This window comes from Asparagus officinalis, chromosome 7 (assembly GCF_001876935.1).
Source record: "Asparagus officinalis chromosome 7, Aspof.V1, whole genome shotgun sequence".
Taxonomy (NCBI): domain Eukaryota; kingdom Viridiplantae; phylum Streptophyta; class Magnoliopsida; order Asparagales; family Asparagaceae; genus Asparagus; species Asparagus officinalis.
Window position 1 is genome coordinate 4269929 of NC_033800.1, and position 24874 is coordinate 4294802.

General features: G+C 38.6%; 1 protein-coding gene and 1 long non-coding RNA gene across 2 annotated transcripts; both read left to right on the top strand.

Annotated features, from left to right (window-relative positions):
* On the top strand, positions 11462–14074 carry LOC109846571. The gene is made up of 3 exons (XR_002248560.1): positions 11462–11682; positions 13896–13969; positions 14046–14074. It is a non-coding gene; the product is annotated as an uncharacterized LOC109846571 (long non-coding RNA).
* On the top strand, positions 14080–23047 carry LOC109846570 (pentatricopeptide repeat-containing protein At5g39680). The gene is made up of 4 exons (XM_020415816.1): positions 14080–16091; positions 18298–18366; positions 20691–21772; positions 22772–23047. Exon 1 carries the CDS (start codon positions 14173–14175, stop codon positions 16021–16023), a length of 1851 nt encoding a protein of 616 aa, XP_020271405.1. The 5' UTR covers positions 14080–14172; the 3' UTR covers positions 16024–16091; positions 18298–18366; positions 20691–21772; positions 22772–23047.

A 24874-nucleotide genomic window follows, 5' to 3' on the forward strand; every position in this document is an offset into this window, starting at 1 on the left:
ACAAATGATTGGGTAAAGAAAGAAAAGATACAGAACAAGATTCTTTAACTGCTGTACAGTATCATATACCTGTATATAATTACGTTACTTCGACACCCTATGCGAAGTGATTATACAGCTGTTATTTATTACATATGTATAGTTGCCATCCATGCTACAGACATAGATTCTTTAACAGTGGTATAATTACATTAATTACCACCACTTGCTACGGCTGCTCATGTTTGAAAAAGCATTTTGGAAACTCACTCCATAACTCGCTTCGTAACTTTTTAAAAGATAAACGGTTCAGAACACAAGAGGGCCGGAAGCTATTTATCCCTTGAAGCTTACGACTCATCGCTTAAAGCATGATCGAAGTGTGCTCTTCACGCTTTATAAAGCGTTTTTCTTTTGATGCTCACGCTTTAGACAATATAGGAGGACATAAAAGGATTTTTAATTATCATTAAAATATCCCTATGTATTTTCAATATAACCATGTGAGTATAAATAAAACATACATGTTATGCATGTACCTTAGTTTATTATGATTCGTTTCTGTACTTCACATGTAAATTCCTTTTTTACCAATTAGGACATGAATGTATATATTTAAAAATCATTATTCCACTATATGTTATATGTTATAATTTTTACAAATTTCTCATGAAGCTTCCACCTCGCTTCGTCAAAGAGTCTGGCGCCTCGCCATGCGCTTCGCTTATTAAACATTGATGGCTACTATAGAGATCTAACTATAGAGAACAATTGATCTAGGATTTGCCGATTCACACCAAACAAAAAAGTTCTATCTTAAGTAGACAGACAGCAATTCTTTTCAAGAGGTTGAAGTTGTTTTTATAGGAAGGGAATGTTGGCATCAGATCAAATGCAGGATAATGGATGTTGATCATGGAAAAAGATGGCCCATTCGTGCAGGACTTTTGATTTTGTAGTTTCAGACCTTTCAGTTTGAATACTAGCTTCCTGAGAACAATGAACTTTTTTTTTGAGTGAAAAAACAAGGGATAAATCCCTTTTCATTTTATTAATCATAATAGAAAAAAGGTACGTGATAGCATCCCTTGTTTAATTAAAGAAAATAGAACTTTCTGTTGGGAATTTAACGCTGAAACCCCTAATGCAACAGAAACGCAGTATAGAAAAAGTACACCAAGATTTAACGAGGTTCGGCAACTGCCTACGTCCTCGGGAGCCACACAGTAAATTTCTTATTAATTAAACAAGAAATTACAATTTAGGAGCGTATCTCAAAACTGAGATTTCTCTGATAAACACTGTAGCTACAGTGTTAATAATCAAAGGGTATGAACCCTTTCAATTCTCACTTGAGAATAAATGAATAACCCCACAATAAATACCCTCTTTAATCCTCTTTAATGATCTCTCTCTCCTCTTAAATCCCCTTCTCTTAATCTCCCCTTAAGATTCTCAAATCCTAAGCGCTGGAGAAAGAGGGAAAACGCAGCTGCGTTTTTAGGGTTCCGCCGCCAGAGGAACAATCGGAGGAGGGGAAGAAATCAGCAGCGCAGCAACGAAACCCTAGGGGCCTTTTTATAGGCGAGGTGGATGAGCTGGCGACAGCCTGTCGCCAGCGGCCCACGGACGCAAAGGTGGGGGCAAACGCCGAGGTGGGGTCGAACGCAGAGTTGGGGGTCGAACGCAGAGCTGGGGTCGAACGCAGAGCTCGGGGAGGCGATTGTGTGGCTCCGCCTTCATCATCTATGCATGAAGGCCAACTGAAGTTGCGCACAACTCCATTTTCTGAACTGTCACCGTCTTTGTTAACATGTCTGCTGGATTCTTACTTCCTGGAATCTTTTCCAGTTTCAACACGTCATCTTCCAACAGGGATCTGATGAAGTGGTACCGAAGCGTAATATGCTTCGTTCTAGAATGAAATGCGGAATTCTTCGCCAAGTGTATCGCACTCTGGCTATCACTGTGCAAAACATTCTTCTCCTGTTTGAATCCCAGCTCTGTCAACAAACCCTGAAGCCATATCATCTCTTTACTGGCTTCAGTCACTGCAACATACTCAGCTTCTGTAGTGGATAGGGTAACGATCTTCTGTACCTGTGACATCCAACTAACAGCTGTAGTTCCAACGGTGAATACATAGCCGGTGGTGCTTCTTCGGTGATCAACTTCACCTCCAAAGTCTGCATCTACGTACCCTTGCACTTCTACCTCTCCCTTACCAAAGTGCAAACACTTCTGTGTGGTGCCTCGTAGATATCTCAGAATCCACTTGACCGCTTCCCAATGAGATTTTCCTGGATTCGACATAAACCGGCTGACCACTCCCACTGCATGGCCAATGTCTGGTCTCGTACAGACCATAGCGTACATCAAGCTTCCGATAGCTGAGGCGTAAGGTACCTGAGCCATACTCTCTTTCTCTTCTTCTGACTGAGGAGACTGATCATTCGATAAACGAAAGTGGCTGGTCAAGGGTGTGCTCACAGGCTTGGCGTTGCCCATGTTGAATCTCTGCAAGACACGGTTGATGTACTCCGTCTGAGATAACTACAAGAGACCTCTCTTCTTATCTCTCGTGATTTGCATTCCAAGGATCTTCTTCGCTGGACCCAAATCCTTCATGTCAAACTCCTTTGACAGCTGCTGCTTCAAACTTCTGATATCCTCCATATCTGCTCCTGCGACCAACATATCATCAACATACAGCAGTAGGATTGTGACGCCCCTGGGTTCACACAAAGCTGCAGTCCGAGGTGAAACCAAGAATGTCAAACCTGCCATGCACCACACCGTGCGATAACATGTTTCACCATCACAATTCTATCACTCTAGTGAGTCAATAACAGGTGTAGGTACAAAGCAAGTGGAAAAAAATACTACAAGAGATAACTGATGAAAATGATAGAGGTAAAAATAGTATTTCATCATCCAACATACAGGAATATAAAGTCAATGTCTGAAATGAACAAACTGGAGTTCTTAATACATCCCAAATACAACAAGTCTGAGTAAAGGAAATAAGGCACACAGCCTTTACAACATCTAGAAATAAAGTCCTCAACCGTCTAAACGAAGTCTATAGTGGAGCTCCAAAATAAAACATAGCTAGAATAGATAGTCGAACACTAAAGTGTGTCGCCATCAACCTGCGACTCTCCGGGCTCCTGGCTCGTGACCTGAAAGGGAGAGGGACAACGAGCGTCAAAGCGCTAGCGAGCAACATCACAACCAACCCCAAGGGAGAAGGCTTGTTGTATAAGAAAATACAGTTGTCACAAAACATATATATAAGCAATTATCCAGAAGAAATGAACAATGGGCTTTAGTACTTAGGAAGTTCCAACACGGGCATAGGTACGTCAAGCGAAATAATCCAAACAAGGAAACCCTCATGAATATACCTTATATCCCAAATTGAAAATCCCTAAGTACCAAACCCGGAGTCTAACACATGCACAGAAATAAGTAAAAAGGAAATACAACCCATCTCAGGACATATATATATACTGTATTATGAAACGTCCCACATGAATACCATGTCGTATTCGACATGAGAGTCATATCATATTCTCAATATATGTGGTGTCTTATTCTTCATAAGTGTCATGTCATAACTCCTGTGAAATGTCACATGCAGGGTTAAAAAGATGTCCAATACATGATTTAAATATAGAGATTTCCCAACTCATGAGATAAATGGATAATTGTCCAACACGAGGACTGAAATGGATTATAGTCCAACACGAGGACTTCTATGGATTATAGTCCAACACGAGGACTGTGCAACTGAACAGGCATTAGTGATATGCGAGGTATGGTTTACTTATGCAAAACTCACACTCAACTCGTCATGTGATTCTAGGCATGTATTTCGGGCCGTCTATCAGCCATAGGTGCTTAGTACAACTGAAGATCAAAGTCAGATGATTGAAGTAAGCACTCGAACGAGTGTACGATACAACAGAAACAAATAAAGCAGAAAACTGTGCGGCGGTCGACCGCAGAGCCCACTCCGGTCGACCGCTCGCAGGCCTGAGACCCACTGGGTTCAGAAGCTGAGCGGCGGTCGACCGCAGAGGTCATGCCGGTCGACCGCCAAAAGGGCAGAAGCAATTCTGCTGGCAGAAAAACGCGACGGTCGACCGCTGGGTTCTCTGCGATCGACCGCTGGGCGGACAGAACCCCATTCTGGGTTCTGTCAGCTACCGAACTCATATACAAAAACTTGGGTTTTCTATACCCGTTATACTATTACCTTTTAACAGTGAACTAGGGCAATGCACAACCAGTTTAAATGGTTAGAACCTCATTATCAAAAAAATCCCAAACCTTAATCAACATGGTTTTAAAAGTTTTTAAACAATAAAAATGGGTTTAACTCTCATAAAAGCGTTTCAGATCAAAATCCCATTAATTAAACATCATTAGTGAAATTTTATTACTGAAAAATATGATTCTTGCACCTCAAGCCATAAGATCTACTTTATCTACAAAAAAAATACGATTTGGGCTCAATAAAACCGGATGAAAACACAAATCTAAGCATAAAAACGAAAAGGGACGAAGTTGGGCGAGATGTTACTCGCCTACGACGAAAATAAAGCCCTAGATCTGGAGGAAGATGATCCCTCTCGCTGAATACACCGAAAATCCGCTGAAAAGCCCTCCAAAGCTCCTCCAAATCACCAAAGAGAGAGAAACTAGGGTTTGAGGGGAGAGAGGGGGCTAGGGTTCTGATTTCAGATGGAAAATGGGGCTCTCTTGGGTATAATAGTATATATACTATCCCCACAACCCGACCCGAACCCGACCCGAAACCCATTAAGACCCAACACAGAAAAACTCTCTGCCTGCTGTGCGGTCGACCGCCGCGCCTGGCGCGGTCGACCGCACAGCAGGAGAAAAGTCTCCTGTGTGCCCGACTGCTGTGCGGTCGCCCGCCGCGCACATCGCGGTCGACCGCACAGCAGAACAACTGCCTGCTATGCCTTCTATCACATGCTGATCAATCCCCTTGATTTCTCTAACATAGAAATTCTTGCTAGGCTCCCAAACACTATTGATCTTCTTCGCTGGACCCAAGTCCTTCATGTCAAACTCTTTTGACAGCTGCTGCTTCAAACTCTTGATATCCTCCATATCTGCTCCTGCAACCAACATATCATCAACATACAGCAGTAGGATGATATAGCTGGACTGATATCTTTTGAAGTAGCAACAGTGGTCGGCGTTGCACTTCTGAAAACCTTTCTTGTGCATGAAGCCATCAAACTTCTTGTACCACTGTCTTGGGGCTTGTTTCAGGCCATACAAGCTCTTCTTGAGTCTGCACACCAGCTTCTTCTTCTTTTCTTCTGACAACACGTCATCTTCCAACAGGGATCTGATGAAGTGATACCGAAGCGCAATATGCTTCGTTCTAGAATGAAATGCTGAATTTTTCGCCAAGTGTATCGCACTCTGGCTATCACTGTGCAAAACATTCTTCTCCTGTTTGAATCCCAGCTCTGTCAACAAACCTTGAAGCCATATCATCTCTTTACTGGCTTCAGTCACTGCAACATACTCAGTTTCTGTAGTGGATAGGGTAACGATCTTCTGTACCTGTGACATCCAACTAACAGCTGTAGTTCCAACGGTGAATACATAGCCGGTGGTGCTTCTTCGGTGATCAACTTCGCCGCCGAAGTCTGCATCTACGTACCCTTGCACTTCTACCTCTCCCTTACCAAAGTGCAAACACTTCTGTGTGGTGCCTCGTAGATATCTCAGAATCCACTTGACCGCTTCCCAATGAGCTTTTCCTGGATTCGACATAAACCGGCTGACCACTCCCACTGCATGGCCAATATCTGGTCTCGTACAGACCATAGCGTACATCAAGCTTCCGATAGCTGAGGCGTAAGGTACCTGAGCCATACTCTCTTTCTCTTCTTCTGACTGAGGAGACTGATCCTTCGATAGACGAAAATGGATGGCCAAGGGTGTGCTCACAGGCTTGGCGTTGCCCATGTTAAATCTCTGCAAAACACGGTTGATGTACTCCGTCTGAGATAACTGCAAGAGACCTCTCTTCTTATCTCTCGTGATTTGCATTCCAAGGATCTTCTTCGCTGGACCCAAGTCCTTCATGTCAAACTCCTTTGACAGCTGCTGCTTCAAACTCTTGATATCCTCCATATCTGCTCCTGCAACCAACATATCATCAACATACAGCAGTAGGATGATATAGCTGGACTGATATCTTTTGAAGTAGCAACAGTGGTCGGCGTTGCACTTCTGGAAACCTTCCTTGTGCATGAAGCCGTCAAACTTCTTGTACCACTGTCTTGGGGCTTGTTTCAGGCCATACAAGCTCTTCTTGAGTCTGCACACCAGGTTCTTTTTCTTCTTTTCTTCTGAGAAACCTTCTGGCTGGTGCATGTATATCTCCTCTTCTAGATCTCCGTGAAGAAACGCCGTCTTCACGTCTAACTGCTCGAGATGAAGATCTTCAATTGCTACAATACTCATCACGGTCCTGATAGTATTTAGCTTCACCACGGGAGCGAAAATATCGGTGTAGTCAATTCCTTCCTTCTGCTGGAAACCTTTGACAACCAATCGGGCTTTATATCTCCTGGAACCATCCTGCTCCTCTTTCACCCGGTACACCCATTTGTTGTGGAGTGCCTTCTTACCCGTGGGCAACTCAGCTAGTTCCCACGTCTGGTTTGATATGAGAGACTTCATCTCATCTTTCATGGCAAGCTTCCACTTGCTCGCATCTCCACACTGACAAGCTTCATCAAAGCTTTCAGGCTCCCCACCATCTGTCAACAACAGATAGTTCATGTATCTCCTGTTGGGTACAGGAGGACGAGAAGATCTTCTTAATATCGGAGCTGGTGCGTCGGGCTCCTGCGCACCATCTTGTCCAACAGGCTCTTCTTGCTGAGGACCCTCTGCATTGGGTTCTTCCGAGAGGTTACTCGGGACATCATCTGCATCTACAAATATTGACTCGCTCTCTGAGTCATTTGTCTTGTGCATGTCCTTGTACATCACCTTCTCGTTGAATATCACATCTCTGCTCCGGATCACCTTCTTGTTTTCGTTGTCCCAAATGCGGTAGCCGAACTCATCTTCACCATAGCCGATGAAAGTGCATTTCTTTGACTTGGGATCAAGCTTATTCCTGCCTTGATCACTAATATGCACGTAAGCTACACAACCGAAAACTTTTAGATGTGAGAGTTTTACCTCCTTTCCGCACCATACCTCCTCTGGTATTCTGTGCTCCAATGGAACCGATGGACCTCGGTTGATCAAGTAAGCTGCTGTGTTGACCGCTTCTGCCCAGAACTGCTTCGGTAGGCCTGATTGTACTCGAATGCTTCTGGCTCTCTCCGTCAACGTTCGGTTCATTCGCTCAGCTACTCCATTTTGCTGAGGCGTGCCGGGCACGGTTCTCTCCATTCTGATCCCGTGCTCATAGCAGAACTTCTTGAATCCGGTGTCTTCATACTCACCGCCATTGTCGGTCCTGAGCTTCTTTATTCTCAGACCGGTCTCATTCTCGACCATGGCTTTCCATCTTCTGAAAGCCTCAAACACTTCTGACTTATGTTTCAGAAAGTAGACCCATACTTTCCGAGTGTGATCATCGATAAAAGTCACGAAGTAGTGTTTCCCACCAATCGACGCAGTGGTGGTTGGTCCCCAAACATCTGAGTGAACGAGCTCTAGCTTCTGCTTCCTGGGGGTTCTGCCACTTGTCTGAAAGCTGACTCTCTTCTGCTTTCCAAGTATACATTCTTCACACATATCCATCTCCACTGACTGCAGTCCTGGGAGTTTCCCCTTTGTGTGCATGATTTTCATCCCCTTTTCACTCATATGACCGAGTCTCTGGTGCCACAGCTTTGAGGTCTCATTGCTAGTTGCAACTGAGATCGAACAACGTGCACCTGCTGTCATATACAGGGTACCAGTCTTCTTGCCTCGGGCAATCGTCATTGCGCCATTTGAGATCTTCCAATCACCTCCATGGAAGGTTGTGGTATATCCTTCGCCAGCCAACTGGCCTACGGATATTAAATTTTTTCTCAGGTCGGGAATATGCCTGACATCCTTCAGCTCCCATACTGACCCGTTCAACTTAATTTTCACCACGCCTTTGCCCACTATAGCACACGGTTGATCATCACCAAGATATACGTATCCAAGTTTTCCGGGAGTATACTTCTCGAAGAATTCTTTCTGAGAAGTAGCGTGGAACGACGCTCCTGAATCTAACACCCAAGATTCCTCCTTGCTCTCCAAAGAGCATATCAATGCGTCGTCTCCTCCTGAAGTGGATGTGACATTCACCTCTGCCTTTGCCTCCTTCTCTTTCTGTGCACTCTTGCACTGATTCTTGTAATGCCCGGTCTTTCCACAATTCCAACACTCGATAGCCTTCGAGCTGTTGCTTGGATTCCTTGATTTGGACCTCCTGTCCTTTGATCTACCTCTGTAGTTTGATTTTCCTCGTCCGTTTCCTCTGGTTGAATTTCTACCTCTTGACTCTGTATGCAATACTGAAGAGGTTGTAGCTTCACCCGTTTCTCTCCGTCGGATCTCCTCACTGAGAACCAAATCACGAACGTCGTCGAACTTCAACTTACTGTTTCCCGACGAGCTACTCACAGCTGTGACTGTAGCGTTCCAACTCTCTGGTAGGGAAGACAACAATATCAACGCCCGAACTTCTTCATCAAACTCAATCTCAACTGAACTCAATTGTTGAAGTTGTTTTTATAGGAAGGGAATGTTGGCATCAGATCAAATGCAGGATAATGGATGTTGATCATGGAAAAAGATGGCCCATTCGTGCAGGACTTTTGATTTTGTAGTTTCAGACCTTTCAGTTTGAATACTAGCTTCCTGAGAACAATGAACTTTTTTTTTGAGTGAAAAAACAAGGGATAAATCCCTTTTCATTTTATTAATCATAATAGAAAAAAGGTACGTGATAGCATCCCTTGTTTAATTAAAGAAAATAGAACTTTCTGTTGGGAATTTAACGCTGAAACCCCTAATGCAACAGAAACGCAGTATAGAAAAAGTACACCAAGATTTACGAGGTTCGGCAACTGCCTACGTCCTCGGGAGCCACACAGATAATTTCTTATTAATCAAACAAGAAATTACAATTTAGGAGCGTATCTCAAAACTGAGATTTCTCTGATAAACACTGTAGCTACAGTGTTAATAATCAAAGGGTATGAACCCTTTCAATTCTCACTTGAGAATAAATGAATAACCCCACAATAAATACCCTCTTTAATCCTCTTTAATGATCTCTCTCTCCTCTTAAATCCCCTTCTCTTAATCTCCCCTTAAGATTCTCAAATCCTAAGCGCTGGAGAAAGAGGGAAAACGCAGCTGCGTTTTTAGGGTTCCGCCGCCAGAGGAACAATCGGAGGAGGGGAAGAAATCAGCAGCGCAGCAACGAAACCCTAGGGGCCTTTTTATAGGCGAGGTGGATGAGCTGGCGACAGCCTGTCGCCAGCGGCCCACGGACGCAAAGGTGGGGGCAAACGCCGAGGTGGGGTCGAACGCAGAGTTGGGGGTCGAACGCAGAGCTGGGGTCGAACGCAGAGCTCGGGGAGGCGATCGCACGCGGGGCTCACGTTCGTCGTCGACTTCGCCTGAAGTTCGTTGCCCACGCACGCCTGCAACATCCATGAGCTCGCCGGAGCTCTTCGTCGCCTGAGGTGAGTTTGATCTACACCTTTTTCAACACTTTCCTAACCATGTTAACAAGAGACTTTACCGAAAAAGTATCAATGAGGATGAAGAGAGGACCATAGCCGTTATTCAACGCAGACACTGATACATTGACCTATGGGCCAAATCCAACCTCAAGTTCATGACTTGAGAAATATCAGATTTCTATAGTCAAACGGAAACGGTACATAATAAATCAAGTGTTCTGCTAAAACAGCAGAGATATACAAGATAGAAGTTACAGCCAGAATCAAAAAACCAAAAAAAAGGTTCAAAATAGTCCGAAAAACTCTCTTGCAATTTTTCTTTTTCCATTCAGATTTCCAGCATCTCGTAGAGCTCCACTGCACCCCTGATGTTCCTGTCCAGCCCAAAAGAGTTAATTATATCTGAGAACAGTGAACATTTTTTAACATGATGATCAATTTCTTCCGACCCCTCAAAAAGATGGATCTGGATTCAATGCACAGTATCAAAGTGTACTGACTAAACCTATGAGAACCAATCAAATTGGCAATGGTCTAATCTTCAATGAGAACCATGTAAACGTTACACCAACCAAGGACTAGGACTTTTCGCTGAATAATGGAAGATATATAGGTGTCAATATTAATAAGATAAAAGAACATTCAGAGTTCCTAATATAATTATGCACATTGTAATTAATTGCAAATCATTAGATATCACAGAAAGAGGGAATGTATGAAGATTCTCTTTGTCGTTCTCATTCTTAACAAGATATAGCCCTTCGTCTTACTAGTAGCAATCTTGTATATATGCAAATAGTCCAAGCAAAGGTAAGAGAAAATCTTACACGCAACACCCCTAACTCACTTAAAATAAATGTTGAATTACTTTCAGTTTTGTAGAACGTAAAATGACCAAGTTTAAAGTTTCTTTACAATCTAGACGACGAGGATCAAGCACAAGTACAAGTAAGTTACTTTAATATTTAGTACTGCAAATAATAGCATCGCTTGATTGTATAAAGAAGCAATTAGGTACACCAGGGTGAAAACTAGTACAGCACTGAAATGAATCTGTGCTTTAGTTCCCATATATAGTACAGAATAGCATAACAACAATCATATATTAAAATAATATGTATAAGGTGACAGATAATTATGTTAAACGAGCTATCAAGGTAGAGCCACGTGATGAGGTCCATTTTAAAAGTTACGTCAAAATGTGCAGACCTAACACCGTTATCTTTTGCTAGCTCATTTTACTAAACGAGCTGCTACCTCATAACCATCAAACCTGATATCAGTATTTTAAAAAAAAGTAACATAAGCTGACCTATGGGGGCTTAAACTTGGCATGAGCAGGCAAACTAGGCGTCTAGACCGCCTAGCCAGTACCTGCTCATGCCAAATTTAAGCGCCTGGAGGTCCACTTATGCTGTTTTTTTAAAACATTGGTATCAGGTTCGATGGTAGTGAGGTGACGGCTCATTTAGCAAAATGAGCTAGTAAGAGATAAAAATGTGAGGTTTACAACTACTGATGTGACTTTTAAAATGGACCTCATGACGCGGGTTATATCTTAATAGCTCATTTAATGAAACGAGCGTCCACATCACACCTATTATTTCATGTATGATTCTTGTTCCGTTTCTTCGGGCTAGGCATAGGAACTAAAGCTCAACCTCATTTCGGTGTACTAGTTCACCCAGGTGTACTTAATTTGCTTCTTCATACAATCAGTGATGCTATTATCTGCGATATTAGATATGAAAGATGTTGGAGCCCAAAAACGGCCCAAAATCAAATAGTGGAGGCGAAAGTCGGCCCAAACCCTCAGCCCAAACGCCCCATTCTCGTTATTATTCCCCCAAAACCCGATCCCAACCTATCTCCGCCGCCATTGTCACCTTCTCCCGCCGCCGCCGATCAAACCCACCAAGCTCGCCATCGCCAATCTCCACCTCCGACCAAGCCCAAGGTGACAAATTTCTCTCTTTTTTTATTTATTTCTAATTTCAACTATATATTCTTGATTATTAGGTTGTTTATAGCTCAATGTTCTCTTATAATTGTTTTTTAACAGTGAATTATTAGTTAGTTACTTGATAAGTTTACTTAATCAATTGAGTGTTATATTATTATCAATTTAATTGAGACGAACAAAAGCTATTGTTAAGTGTTACATTAAGTAATGAAGTAACAATAACAGTCAAGTCAGTTATGCAATTAAATTGAGTTGAATTAGTTGTCCACAATAGCATACTAGCAATGATCTTGCTCGCTGTCACTGTAATTTATTTTTGACTTTTTTTTTACTGTTTTGTTTAAAAGTCACTTATGAAGTTTCATTTTTTGTTAATTAGAGTGAGTTTGTTAACAGTTCTTAGTTTGTTGATGTGCCCCCCTTTGTCTGTGGCCTTTACAACACTATTTTCTCTCCTTTTTATCAATTGTTGTACTTAAATAATAAAAAAAGGAAAACGCCTAGGCCCCTAGGCGCTAGGCCACGGGTCAAGCGTCTGGTCCGCCTAACTCTTTCTGTAACATTGCTTGTTATACTCTCAAGGAGTTCACTTTTTGTCATGTATATGTTGAAACTTGAAAGCAATAAATTAAAAAACTTGGCTTTGCATGGTAATAAACAAGGAGATACTCTACAACTAAGAAAGCTTAATTTGATAATGTACATACATATATCAAGCAACATACGATTTCCTTGGTTTCAGAATCTAATTTGATATTGTACATATGTCTGTTACAAGATTTTTTTCACTGAGCGAGAAAAGGAAAAAAAAATATTACCGAAACAAATTATGGTTTAGTATGTAAATGCTCATCACGCGCAACTAGTGCTTTAAATACTTCATATAAAACTAAACGAAAGGTAAGGTAATTCGATAATTGAGATTGTCTACAAACTTATTTCTATAAAATATCATAGGCTGTTTATTCCACATCTTGTACCATGTTTATGTGTAAGTTTGTTGGCAAGTCAATAATAGTTGTCACTGGTTGTTGATGCCAGCAATCCTCCCTTATTTTGTCGAGTTTTTCATAGTAAGTTATAGCCAATCTTATTTGACACCCTCAATTGCATTGTTTTGTTGAATAAGATATAATCTATTGAACTTGGTCCAAGGTTCATGTAATCTAGCACCTACCCAGTGTCAGTTGTTCTGCTAAAGAATGTTGAAGAAAATCTTGCAATAGATGTATGTTCAATGTCAAATTAGATTCTGAAACGAAAGCAATCATATTTTGCTCGATATGTGTATGAACAGTTTCAAATTAAGCTTTCTTAGCTGTAGAGTATCTCCTTGTTTATGTCCATGCAAAGCCAGGTTTTTTAATTCGTTGCTTTCAAGTCTCAACATATACATGATAAAAAGTGAACTCCTTGAGATTATATCAGGTTCAATGGTTATGAGGTAGCAGCTCATCTAGCAAAATGAGCTAACAAGAGATACAAGTGTGAGGTTCACACCTTTTGATGTGACTTTTAGGATGAACTCGTCACGTAGCTGTATCTTAATAGCTCACTTACAAATGAGCCATCACCTCATACTGTTATTTCCATGTATAATTCTTGTTCTTTTTCTCCAGACTATGTATAGGAACTAAAGTTCAAATTCATTTCGGTGTACTAGTTCACCGAGGAGTACTTAATTGCTTCTTTATACAATCAAGTAATGCTATTATTTGCAGTACTAGAAATAATTTGTTTGTACTTGTGCTTGATCCCTGTTGTCTAGATTGAAAAGAAACTTTGTACTTGATTATTTTACATTCTACAAAACTGAAAGTAATTTAACATTTATTTTAAGTGCGTTAGGGGTGTTGCATGTAAGATTTTCTCTTACCTTTGCTTTGACTATTAGCATATAAGACTGTCATTGGTAAGACGAAGGACTATGTCTTGTTGAGAATGACAACAACATATGGAATCTTCATGCATTCTCTCTTTTTGTGATGTATGATTTGCATTTTACAAATAATTACAATGTGCATAATTATATTAGGAACTCTGACTGTTGACATTAAATCTAATTGAAGATTAGACCATTGCTAATTTGATTGGGTTTCATAGGTTTAGTCACTACACTGTGATACAGTACCTTGAATCCAGATCCATCTTTTTGGGGTATCAGAAGAAATTGATCATCATGTTAATTAATGTTTTTTTGTTCTCAGGGAGCTAATATGCAAACTGAGAGGTCTGAAACTACAAAATAAGAAGTCCTGCACGAATGAGCTATTTTTATTCCGTGAGCCTCATCCATTATTCTTCATCCATTATTCTGCATTTGGTCCGATGCTAACGTTCCCTTCCTATAAAAACAGCTCCAACCTCTTGAAAAGAATTGCCGAGATCAGAGCCCAGCAAGGTGGTGTTATTCAAGCCAACAATTTGATCAATCTCTATGTAAAGTGCAACCACCTTAGAGCCGCTCGTCATGTTTTTAATATTATGCCCGAGAGAAATGTGGTCTCTTTTAGTGCACTAATGACTGGCTATTTACACAGTGGACTTGCATCAGATGCCCTTTATATGTTTAAATCAATGGCTTTTGGTCATTCTTCATTGCGTTCAAATGAGTACATTTTCTCGATAGTCCTAACAGCTTGTTCTGATCTTGAAGCTCTTTGTGAGGGACAACAGTGCCATGCTTATGTCGTCAAGTCTGGCCTAATATCTCATTCTTACATCAGAAACACCCTTCTTCATATGTACTCTATATGTTCAAGTGTAGAAGATGCTATACAAGTCTACAAAACTTTGCCAGATTTTGATATTTTCTCATTTAATAGCATGATTAAAGCCTTTTCGGATGATGGGTATTTGGATGCTGCCGCTGAGATTATGAGAAGTGTGATGAATGAGGTTGACAAGTGGGATCAGGTCACATATGTTGTTGTTCTAGGACTTTCTGCCAATTTGAAGGATTTGAGATTGGGTCGCCAACTTCATAGCCAAATTTTAAGAAGAGGGCTTGAAAATGACGTCTTTGGTGGCAGTGCTTTAGTTGATATGTATGGCAAATGCAAAGCTGTTTTAAGTGCTCGATATGCGTTTTTTAGGATCCCCAATAGGAATGTGGTCTCTTGGACAGCATTAATAGCCATCTGTACGCAAAATGATTGCTTTGAAGAAGCCTTGAAATTATTCTTGAAGATGGTATCAGATGGCATCCAACCTAATGACTTCACCTTTGCAGTTACACTGAATTCATGTGCAGGCTTGTCTACCTTGACAAATGGTGATGCCCTAAATGCTTTTGCACAAAAATCAGGACATAAGGAATATCTGAATGTAGGTAATGCTCTTATCAACATGTATTCAAAATGCGGTAGCATAGAAGATGCACATAAAGTATTTTCAATGATGCTCGAAAGGGACAGTGTTTCTTGGAGTTCGATAATCACGGGTTATTCTCATCACGGCTTAGGTGAGGAAGCTCTAGGGGTTTTCGGTAGTATGTTAAACGAAGGCATGGATCCAACATATGTAACCTTTGTTGGAGTGCTTTCTGCTTGTGGCCATCTTGGCCTTGTACATGAAGGTTTCAATTATTTGAATTCAATGAGCAAATGGGGGATATCCCCTGGGCTTGAACATCATACTTGCATCATTGTAATCTTGTGTCGGGCTGGTCGACTAGATGAGGCTGAGAAACATATTAGATATACTCATATCGAATGGGACATCGTAGCATGGCGATCTCTACTGAATGGTTGCCTAGTACATAGAAATTTCGGTCTGGGAAAGAAAGTTGCTCGTCACATACTTCAATTAGATCCTAATGATGTAGGAACATATATTCTCTTATCAAATATCTATGCAAAAGAAAGCCGTTGGTATGGAGTTGTTGAGGTTCGTAAGCTCATGAGAGAACGATTCATCAAAAAAGAACCTGGGGTTAGTTGGATTCAGGTGAGGAATGAGACCCATGTTTTTGCTTCAGAGGATAATCAGCATCCACTGATAGTTGAGATACGCCAGAAATTAGCAGATTTAATGTACCGAATTAAGTTAATTGGTTATAAACCTGATATTGCTAGTGTATTGCATGATGTTGAAGATGAACAGAAGGAAGAGTATCTTTGGTATCATAGTGAGAAGCTAGCTGTAGCTTTTGGGTTTATTAGTGCTCCTCATGGAGCTACAATCCATGTCATAAAAAACCTTCGAGTTTGCAATGATTGCCACATGGCATTGAAACTGATTTCAACTGTGACAAAGAGGAAGATGATAGTAAGAGATGCCAACAGATTTCATTGTTTTGAGAAGGGGGTGTGTTCTTGTAGAGATTATTGGTGAGATTTTTGTTCGAAAGAAACAGAGGGCTTTTGCTAGTGCGGATGCAGATTGCAAGCGAGGTATTTCAGGTATTCATCAGAATTCACAACAAGTCACTCCTGTTTAACCTTTCATTGGCACAATTCATGAACAAAGGAGCTAATGTTTGAAACTTTTTTAACTTTTAATAAATATAAGGCACATGACATCCACGCTTTCTCCCAAAATGGGAAGAAAAGTCTTTTGAAAGTGTCAACAATCTGCCATGAACTAGTGACATCTCTCTATAAAACTCCACAAGAAATACTATACCAATAATTCATGTCTCTATGATATTTGTAAGTCTTTTTGGAATAAATTGATATTTATTATCATTAAATTGAATATACTTGTATGATTCTTAAAGACTACATTCACAGGGAATGCAACTGAGCCAACTTAACTGCATACATGTCACTAATTTCTTGCGAAGTAGTGTACAATAGTTGGAGAGGTACATTATAGAACATCCATTATAGAGGATAAAGTTAAACAATATGAAACATATTTCTCAGCATTTTCAACTATGAACCAAGCAATAAGAAACATTCATCTATATAATTCGAAATCTTCCATAGACTAACATCAGCATGCATATCCTCACATCCTCTTCAGATGCCTTCAAACATGAATTTTGTCTGCAATCTCTTGTGTCATCCCAGCTTCTTTGATATTAGACAAGGAAATATTTTTATTCTTTGCACATGTTTCATTACTGTTGAAAGTTTAAAATGTTGGTTTCTTCTTGATGGTGTTCGCCTGCAGAAGGCTTAGTATCCTTTGATTTGTTATGTATCTCCACAATCAGATTGCGCGCTTATCATTTGCAAACTTGTGAGGATATCTACCTGCAATTAGACACCATCTAAACAAACAAATAGGCATGTTAGTTTATAAAGTTCTCACAGAGAAGAGAAAATATAGGATAAAAATAGATAGTTCTCTCCAACGAGACGAATAAATTATGTAGGCTGCAATTGTGGATTTCGATCTTATGAGGTTTTTTGCCATAAAAGTAAAGATATGATCAAGAAAGAAACACTACAAAATTGCATAAACAAGTGCAATTTCTTAGTAGTTCTGAAGCCCACAGTTGAAAGTTGAGGGCATGAAATTATCTAATAGATTGTAATTTTAACTATAGAAAAACAAGCTAGCAATAAATAACTTTTCAACAATCTAATTACCAGTTGCCCAATAAGTTATGAAGCCTAATTATAAGGTCCACCTCAGCATTCTCAAATTTCCTCTTAACGCTCGGACAATGATAGTTCAACTGCATAGCTCTTTGGACACCTATTGAGGAAAAGAAACTAGTATGTAATCATCAGTCAGTTTCTTTAAGAGTTACGAAGAGTTGATAGGAGTTGCAACTGATAGTTTAAACAGAGAAACAAAGAAACCCACTTCTCCCAAAAATAAGTTATTTAAAATTTGGAACACTAGAATAAATTTGAACATGTATTAGAAGTCAGAATTTGGGTGCAGAAATAAGTTTATTACATAATACTATATTTACAAATTGAATTAAGGCTGGATAGAGTATATTTTCTTTTCCGTCTTAAGGCTGTTCTATTTCAGTTTCTACCCTTTATTGTGAACTGGTGTTTAAGGGTTGCTTGGGAGAAAGCATGCCAAAATTTGACCAAAATGTTCATCATTCTTTTTCCTGTTTTGCCCTCCAGATCTGTTCTCTCTCCTTCTTTGATTCTAGGGTATTTAGGAAAATCTGTTTACAGCCCTTTTTTAAAATTCTTCTTCTCATTTTTCTCCCCCTTTCCCTCTTTTGATAGGACGAGACGATATGAAAAGTATGGCCTCTTTGTTCGTTCCCTCCATGTTCGATGGGATGGGGAATAGGGCTCGGGTGATCAGAAAACAACTTTCGAATCCCATAAAAAAATGAACACATTTTTCTCTGTTTTCTTCCTTTTTGGGGATTTTATTCCTTATTGTTTTCTCATTTTAAGAAAATTGGATTGTTGTTAGAGTTAAATTTTGGGTTTATTAACTTGTGATTCGCTTCAAAAATCCGAGCCTTTTCTATCTTCTTTTGTTATCAAGAGAGGAAGTTTTGCTTCTAGCAATTTTCTTTAATTTCATTATTCGCTTAGTTTTATTATGCATGTAGAATCCAAGGTCTTTGCCGTCTAAACTATATTAAGATATTGTGTTATTCACTATATGAAATTATTGATTGTCTTATGCTGAGCCCACTTGGATGTGCACTGTGAATTTCGATTGCGGTTGTTGCAGGTGATTCGCCTCCAGTTCTTGAGGAAAGTTTCACGGAGTCCCCTACGCAGCTTGAAACCATATTGAGAGGTAGCTCTTCTTTTCCTTCTGCTTTTATTTTTCTTTAAAAGATTATACTTGTTTAGGCAAGTGGCTTATTTTCATTATCATTAATGCTCTGCATCCTGTGTTATTATGGTTTAAGTTCTTTTAAGATGGTTGAAGTAAAATATTAAATAAGTTGTGTATCATTTCTCTTGAAGATGAGGTTTCACAATAGAATATGATATTTACTGAGCTTAATTTTATCTGATGTGCTTGTTTAACTTTATAAATGAAAATTTATTTTGAGATAGGAGAACCAAAATACTTGTCTTGATGTGATATAATTATCTAGGATTTTTTTGTGACTTCTTCGAATTTCACCTATATTCCTTTCACTTAGAATACTTAGGTTTATAATTGTATGCTTCTTAAGCACGATAATAAGGGGACTAAAAGCTGATGGCAGTACACGTGTGTGCAAGCCAATTAATACATTGGTAAAGGTTGATTCAAATGTAAATATTCAGGAACTTGTTATGCAAACCATTATATGTATAGTTTCTCAAAAATAATGTTGAGAGTCTGAGACTATATGTTTCTTTGATTTTTTCTATAACACATATATAGCTCTCTTGATTTCCCACTAATTGGTTGCTTTGAAAAAGTTTTGTTACCTCAAAACATACTTGGACGACTTAACACCTCTAAAGTTCTTTGTGTATAGTAAATACGATACAAATATAGTTTAAGTTATTAAGGGCATGGACCACTTAGTAATAAGAGTTAATAATTAAGGGGGCCCTTTTTTTTGGAGACTTGCTCTTTAATGACTTAAATTATATGTATTTTGTATTTTGTATTTACTGTATACGCAAAGTAATTTAAGGTTGTTAAGCTCATCCAAGTAAGGTGGAGCAATTGGCTTATTTAGATAGATAGAGGAATTAGGGGAGAGCTTTGGTGTTACCTATCTTTTTTTTTAATTTAATTTCTGGAGGTGCATCAGACGCTGGAGATGTAAGAATAACTCAAAAACGACAAGCTCCTTTGAGGTTTCATTACGACATTGGAGATGAGTGCCTCTGTGTGCACAAGCGCCTGAGCATGTGCACATACCGTAATAAATATCAGCATAAAATTAGAGAGGAATCTAGCTTTAGCTTGTTTGATGAAATTGAGTAAGATAAATAGTTGATATGTTTTCATAAACTACACATAATATTTGATATTTATTTTCATGTTTGTTAGTTTAAAAAACGCGCATAAACAAGTTGATGACTAGAGCTTGATAACTAATTAGAATAAGTTTGAGCTACTAGGAAAATGAAAAAAAAATACTTTATGTTTTTAACAAGTAATTAGAGAATGTTGGATGCTTAACTCAGTAATTTTTTGATTTGTACACTGACGAGACTTTAATGTACCCAACATCAATGACATATGTGAGCACGGAATCTTTTAGCGGTCTCATAATCTAATTTTCATATTTAAAGCAAATTTCTATTCTTTTTTAGAAGCTGTTGAATATTTACCTGGCAAAATCTTTGGTTTTCTATATAATGTGCTGATGTATCAGCAATCATCCTTGAAAAATACTCGAGCACCATGTCGTGATGGATGCTGATGGAAAGCGTCTGAGAATGCCTTGGCATTTTCTTATACATAACGTCACTAATTACTATGATATCCAGCATGCTGTAAACCCTCCTACAGAATTTATTTGATGCACTGTGCCTGTTATGGACTTGTTTATTTCATTAGTGTGTATTATCATTTATTCATTGTTTATTTCATTAGTGTGTATTATCATTTATTCATATTCTCATGAAAATAAACTGCATCATTCTTTCTTAATTTAGAAATCATAAGAAATTATGAAGCTATTTTCAGTCCATAATATGAATTGTATCTATATAACATGGAGCTATATGAAATCTTTGAAATGGGATCTATATGAAATCTTTAAAATGGGATTATCTTTTCTTGTTATCATTACTTGTTATCCGTGCAAATTAACACCGGTCAAGCATTGCTGCTAAAATACTTTTTATCTCTCCAGAAAGTCGAATGGATCTAGATAACGTTTTTGAACATAATCTGTAGAGATGGAGGTAAAATGGCTATCAAGTTATAAAAGTTAACCAAGGTAACAAACATCAAGAGATTTAAATGATTCATTGAATTCCAGAAGATAACTATGATGAGGACCGATCTTGAAGAATGATCTTTGTTGTGTATCTGTTCATCCCAAGAGTAGTAAGACTTGACCTCAAATGAGCCAGGTTCAAAGAAATATACAATAAACATCAAATTTAATGTTTCTCTTGACATTTTTATTTATTACATTTGTTTTTCCCCCTATGAAACAGGTACCTGGACTTCTTCAGGGGGAAAGGGAGATTGAGTCATGGATTAATTCCATAGCCTCCCATAATGAATCAGATTGCCAGGATGAAGAATCCTATTCATCTCCAAGCATAGAATAAATTTCAGTCCCAATATTATTTGATATGGAGGATGTCGATTTATCTACATTTAGTTTTGAACAAAACCACTCCACTGCTTGCATATATGCTTTTTCGTAACAAATAAGTCAAAATTGTTGAATTCAATTATCTTTTCGCACAATGTCGACTGTACTTTTACAATTTATGACTAAATCAGAGAAATTTGTTTCTCAATTATTTCCATAGGGTTTGATTTCACCTTTTGTCCCCCGCATATACGCGGGGGTTACGTGCTAGTATATACTAAAGTTAATGGGAAATGAACAGTGGTTAACTACAGTAAATTCTGATGTTATCTATTGCAAATGCTTTGGATAATTAACTACCAGTGTTGTAGTTCAGTTGACAATTGGCTTGAGCTCCTACACAAAGGTCGCAGGTTTGAGGCTCACATTGCCCTTTTTTTTTTCCTTGCCTTTCCTTAGCATTATATTCAAGCTTTCTGTTTTTTGTTTTCCCTGATGTGACAAGATGGGGAACAGGGCTCCATGAGGGTTAACACGGAAGAGTGGAGCTCAAATCATCCGAATAGGACCGATAGCAGGAGCTTCTCCAAGATCATTGAAATCTTTCATCTTATATTTGGATCCTTCTTGTCTGAGATACTCGATTGAAGACATTATTCAAGTTTATTTTTCTTCCATCAGAATTGCCACTTAAGTTTTTGTCTTAAGACTTTTCTTCCATCTAAATTTTTTAGCCCACACAAGAGGCGCTAGCTGTATCCGTTTCTGCGATCACAAACAGGGTAGCGATGGAGGATAGCAGAGGAGTGCACAACATTAAGTTTGTCAATTACTCTGAAGTAGTTTAAAATTGAATTATTTGTGGCAATGAGTTCCTTGTGTGTAATCCTTTGACGAGCTTTTAGTGATTTTGATTTTTTTTATTCTGATGAAAATTTTGACATTGACAGGACCGAGAGAATCATCTGCTAATCTCTGGTAAGGTCTCTTTATTTCCCTCTTCGATAATTTGTGTTTATTTTGTCATTTACAATTTTTCATGAATCATTGCAGACTAGCATTCAATTCCTCTTATTTTCAAATTGTAACTAAACTATTATTTCAATTCACATCCCATTTTATAACTTTGCTTTCTCTCTTCGTATATGACAAAAAGGGAGAGCCTTATGATATCCACTGATCCCGCCTTTTAAATCCAAGCCTATATTTACTTGATGATTTCCTTGGTGAATTCCCTGTGCCTACATTGAAACAACTTATAAATGAATTGATGAGCGACAGTTATTCTATATTCAATTGTTTGGAGAATTATATATAACTGAAAGTTCTTTAACCTCTGACATGGTTTATCTATTTTTATTGAACTTTCCTTTGTTCATATCAATGAAGAGATGAAGGATGTTGTTGTGCATAAATTTTTGTACACTAATTGTTTCTAATGTTTTAGATATTGGACTATGGATGTTTGCTTCCAAATTTTAAATAACAGAAGTACACTTCTATAATGTCGTTTATTTATGTCTATAAGCTTGTTTAGATAGAAAAATTTGGAGTGCATTTCATGAGTGATTAAACTTATGAAGATAAAGTGAGACGAGGAGAATTGTACCACTAACTAAGAACAATATTATAAAACTAAATTAGATGAGGCCGGTAAAATAAAAAAAAAGGCAAGATGCATAAGCTTTTGATGGGTTTCTTATCATCAGGAGCATAGATCAGAAAGTAATGAGCATATAATATGAATGTGGTATGGATGGATAGTTGCTCATAGTGTGCTAATAACAAGAAGAAGAAGAAAATTATGGTAAAAACTGACGTGCGATGTTGTTTTATGTATTATTGCTAGCAAAGTATGACCGCTGAAAGTGACCCTAAGTATTATATATTAAGTAATTCAAGAATTGCAAGCTCACTTGATCCGTGTCTTTGTTTGAGTACTGATTTTTGTAACACTAATTGTTTGCGATTTTGAAGGAGAAGCTTTCAGCATCGAATTTTAAAGGAAGTCTTGCATGATATCAACTCCATAAGCAGCTACGAGAGCATGTTTTTAAGGAGTCAGTTGATCTCATATTTTCCTTTTTCTTTTTATTTTTCAGTAGTAAACTTTAATTAAAGCTAGATTTGGCAATTTGTTCCTGTTTATGGTTTACTTTTCTTTGAGTGATGTTAGCCTGCGGATAGAGGAAAGCAGAGGAATCTCTAATAACATCAGTTTATGTTTGTTAAAGTAAGAGAGAGAGAGTCTTTGGTAAATTTCCCTTGAGTTGAATATTGAGTGTGGACATATATTTATATAAGTAGAAGATGGTGAGGTGTGTTCTCACAACCAATGTGGGACTAAAAATCCACTACTAACACTATTATCAACAGTCCTCCTCAAACTCATGTTGGATCAAACAAAGTGAGTTTGCGTACAAGAAACTGGAACTGGTAAGGCCTTTTGTGAAGAATTCTGCAAGCTCGTCGGCGAATGACACATTAGGAAATAGAATTGTCTTATCCTTGATAACTTGTTGATGGATAAAATGAGCATCGATCTCAATGTGTTTGGTACTCTCATGAAATACTGGATTATTAGCAATCTGGATGGCATTCTTATTATCACAGTATAGAGGAGTAGGAGTCCAAACAGAAATACCGAAATCACTGAGAATACGATAAAGATGAATAATCTTTTTAGTTGCTGTGGACATTGCACGATATTCTGCCTTAGTGCTGGAAACAGCAGGAACATCTTATTTCATACTCCGTCAGGAAATTAGAGAATCACCAAAAAATATACAAAAACATGTGGTAGACTTCCTGGTAGTGGGATCATCAGCCTAATTAGCATCGGAATATGTACAAAGCTCTAATTTGGATGTAGCAGGAAACATAAGAGAGCGAGTGCTAGTACCTCGGAGATACCGAAGAATCTGTAATAAAGCAGCATAGTGTACAGAACGTGGGGCACTAACAAATTGACTGACAATGCCAACAACATGAGAGGTATCTAGTCGAGAGATGCACAGATAGACCAACTGGCTAACAAAATGTCGATATCGGGTAGGGTCAGATAGAGGCTCACCATCAGTAGAGCGAAGTTTGACATTCTGTTGAAGGGGAGTATCAACAGTTGCATCGTCAGTTAGCTCAGCTCGATCTAGAATATCCGAGAGATACTTCTGTTGAGACAGTAATACACCCCGCGGGACTTGAGAAATTTCTAGACCAAGAAACTACCGAAGAGATCTAAGATCATTCATGTGGAACTGTTGTTGCAACTGAGATTTTGCGTACCGTAGTCAGATGCTCACTTATCATTTGCAGACTTACTAGGATATACACCTGCAACTAGACACCACCTAAACAAACAAACAAACAGGCATATAAGTTTATAAAGTTCTCGCAGAGAAGATAAAATATAGGATAAAATAGATATATAAGTTTTCTCCAAGGAAACCAATAAATCATGTAGGCTGCAATCATGGATTTTGATCCTATGAGGTTTTTTGCTATAAAAGTAAAGAAACGATCAAGATAAAAACACTACAAATTTGCGTAAACAAGTACAAGTTCTTAGTAGTTCTAAAGACCATATATAGTTGAAAATTGAGGACATGAAATAACCTGGTAGATTGTAATTTTAACTATGGGAAAAAAATAGCAACAAATAACTTTTCTATAGTCTAATTACAGGTTGCCCAGTAGGTTGTGAAGCCTAATTATGAGGTCCAACTCAGCATCCTCAACTTTCCTCTCTTAGCCTCAGCTCTTTGGACACCTATTGAGGCCATCAGCCCTAAAAAGAAACTAGCATGCAATCATGTAGTCAGTTTCTTTAAGGGGGTGTTTGTTTCAAATTCTATAATTTTAGTATATAGATTTCACCATGGGATTTGAAATCCATAGGTGTTTTGTTATAGGTTGAGATTTCTAAAATGTTATTTGTTTCATTAATATTTTGGGATTTGGAATACTACAATTTGTAACATTTTTATTTGTTTCAAGCTCAAATTGTAGCATTACCAAATGCCAACATTTTATAATATGATAAATATGCTATTTTGGTGAGGTTACTTCCACAAAAAGACA

What these genes read in the sequence shown, in the direction of transcription:
- LOC109846570 (XM_020415816.1), top strand. Translation starts at nt 14,173, where the DNA reads ATGCCCGAGAGAAATGTGGTCTCTTTTAGTGCACTAATGACTGGCTAT.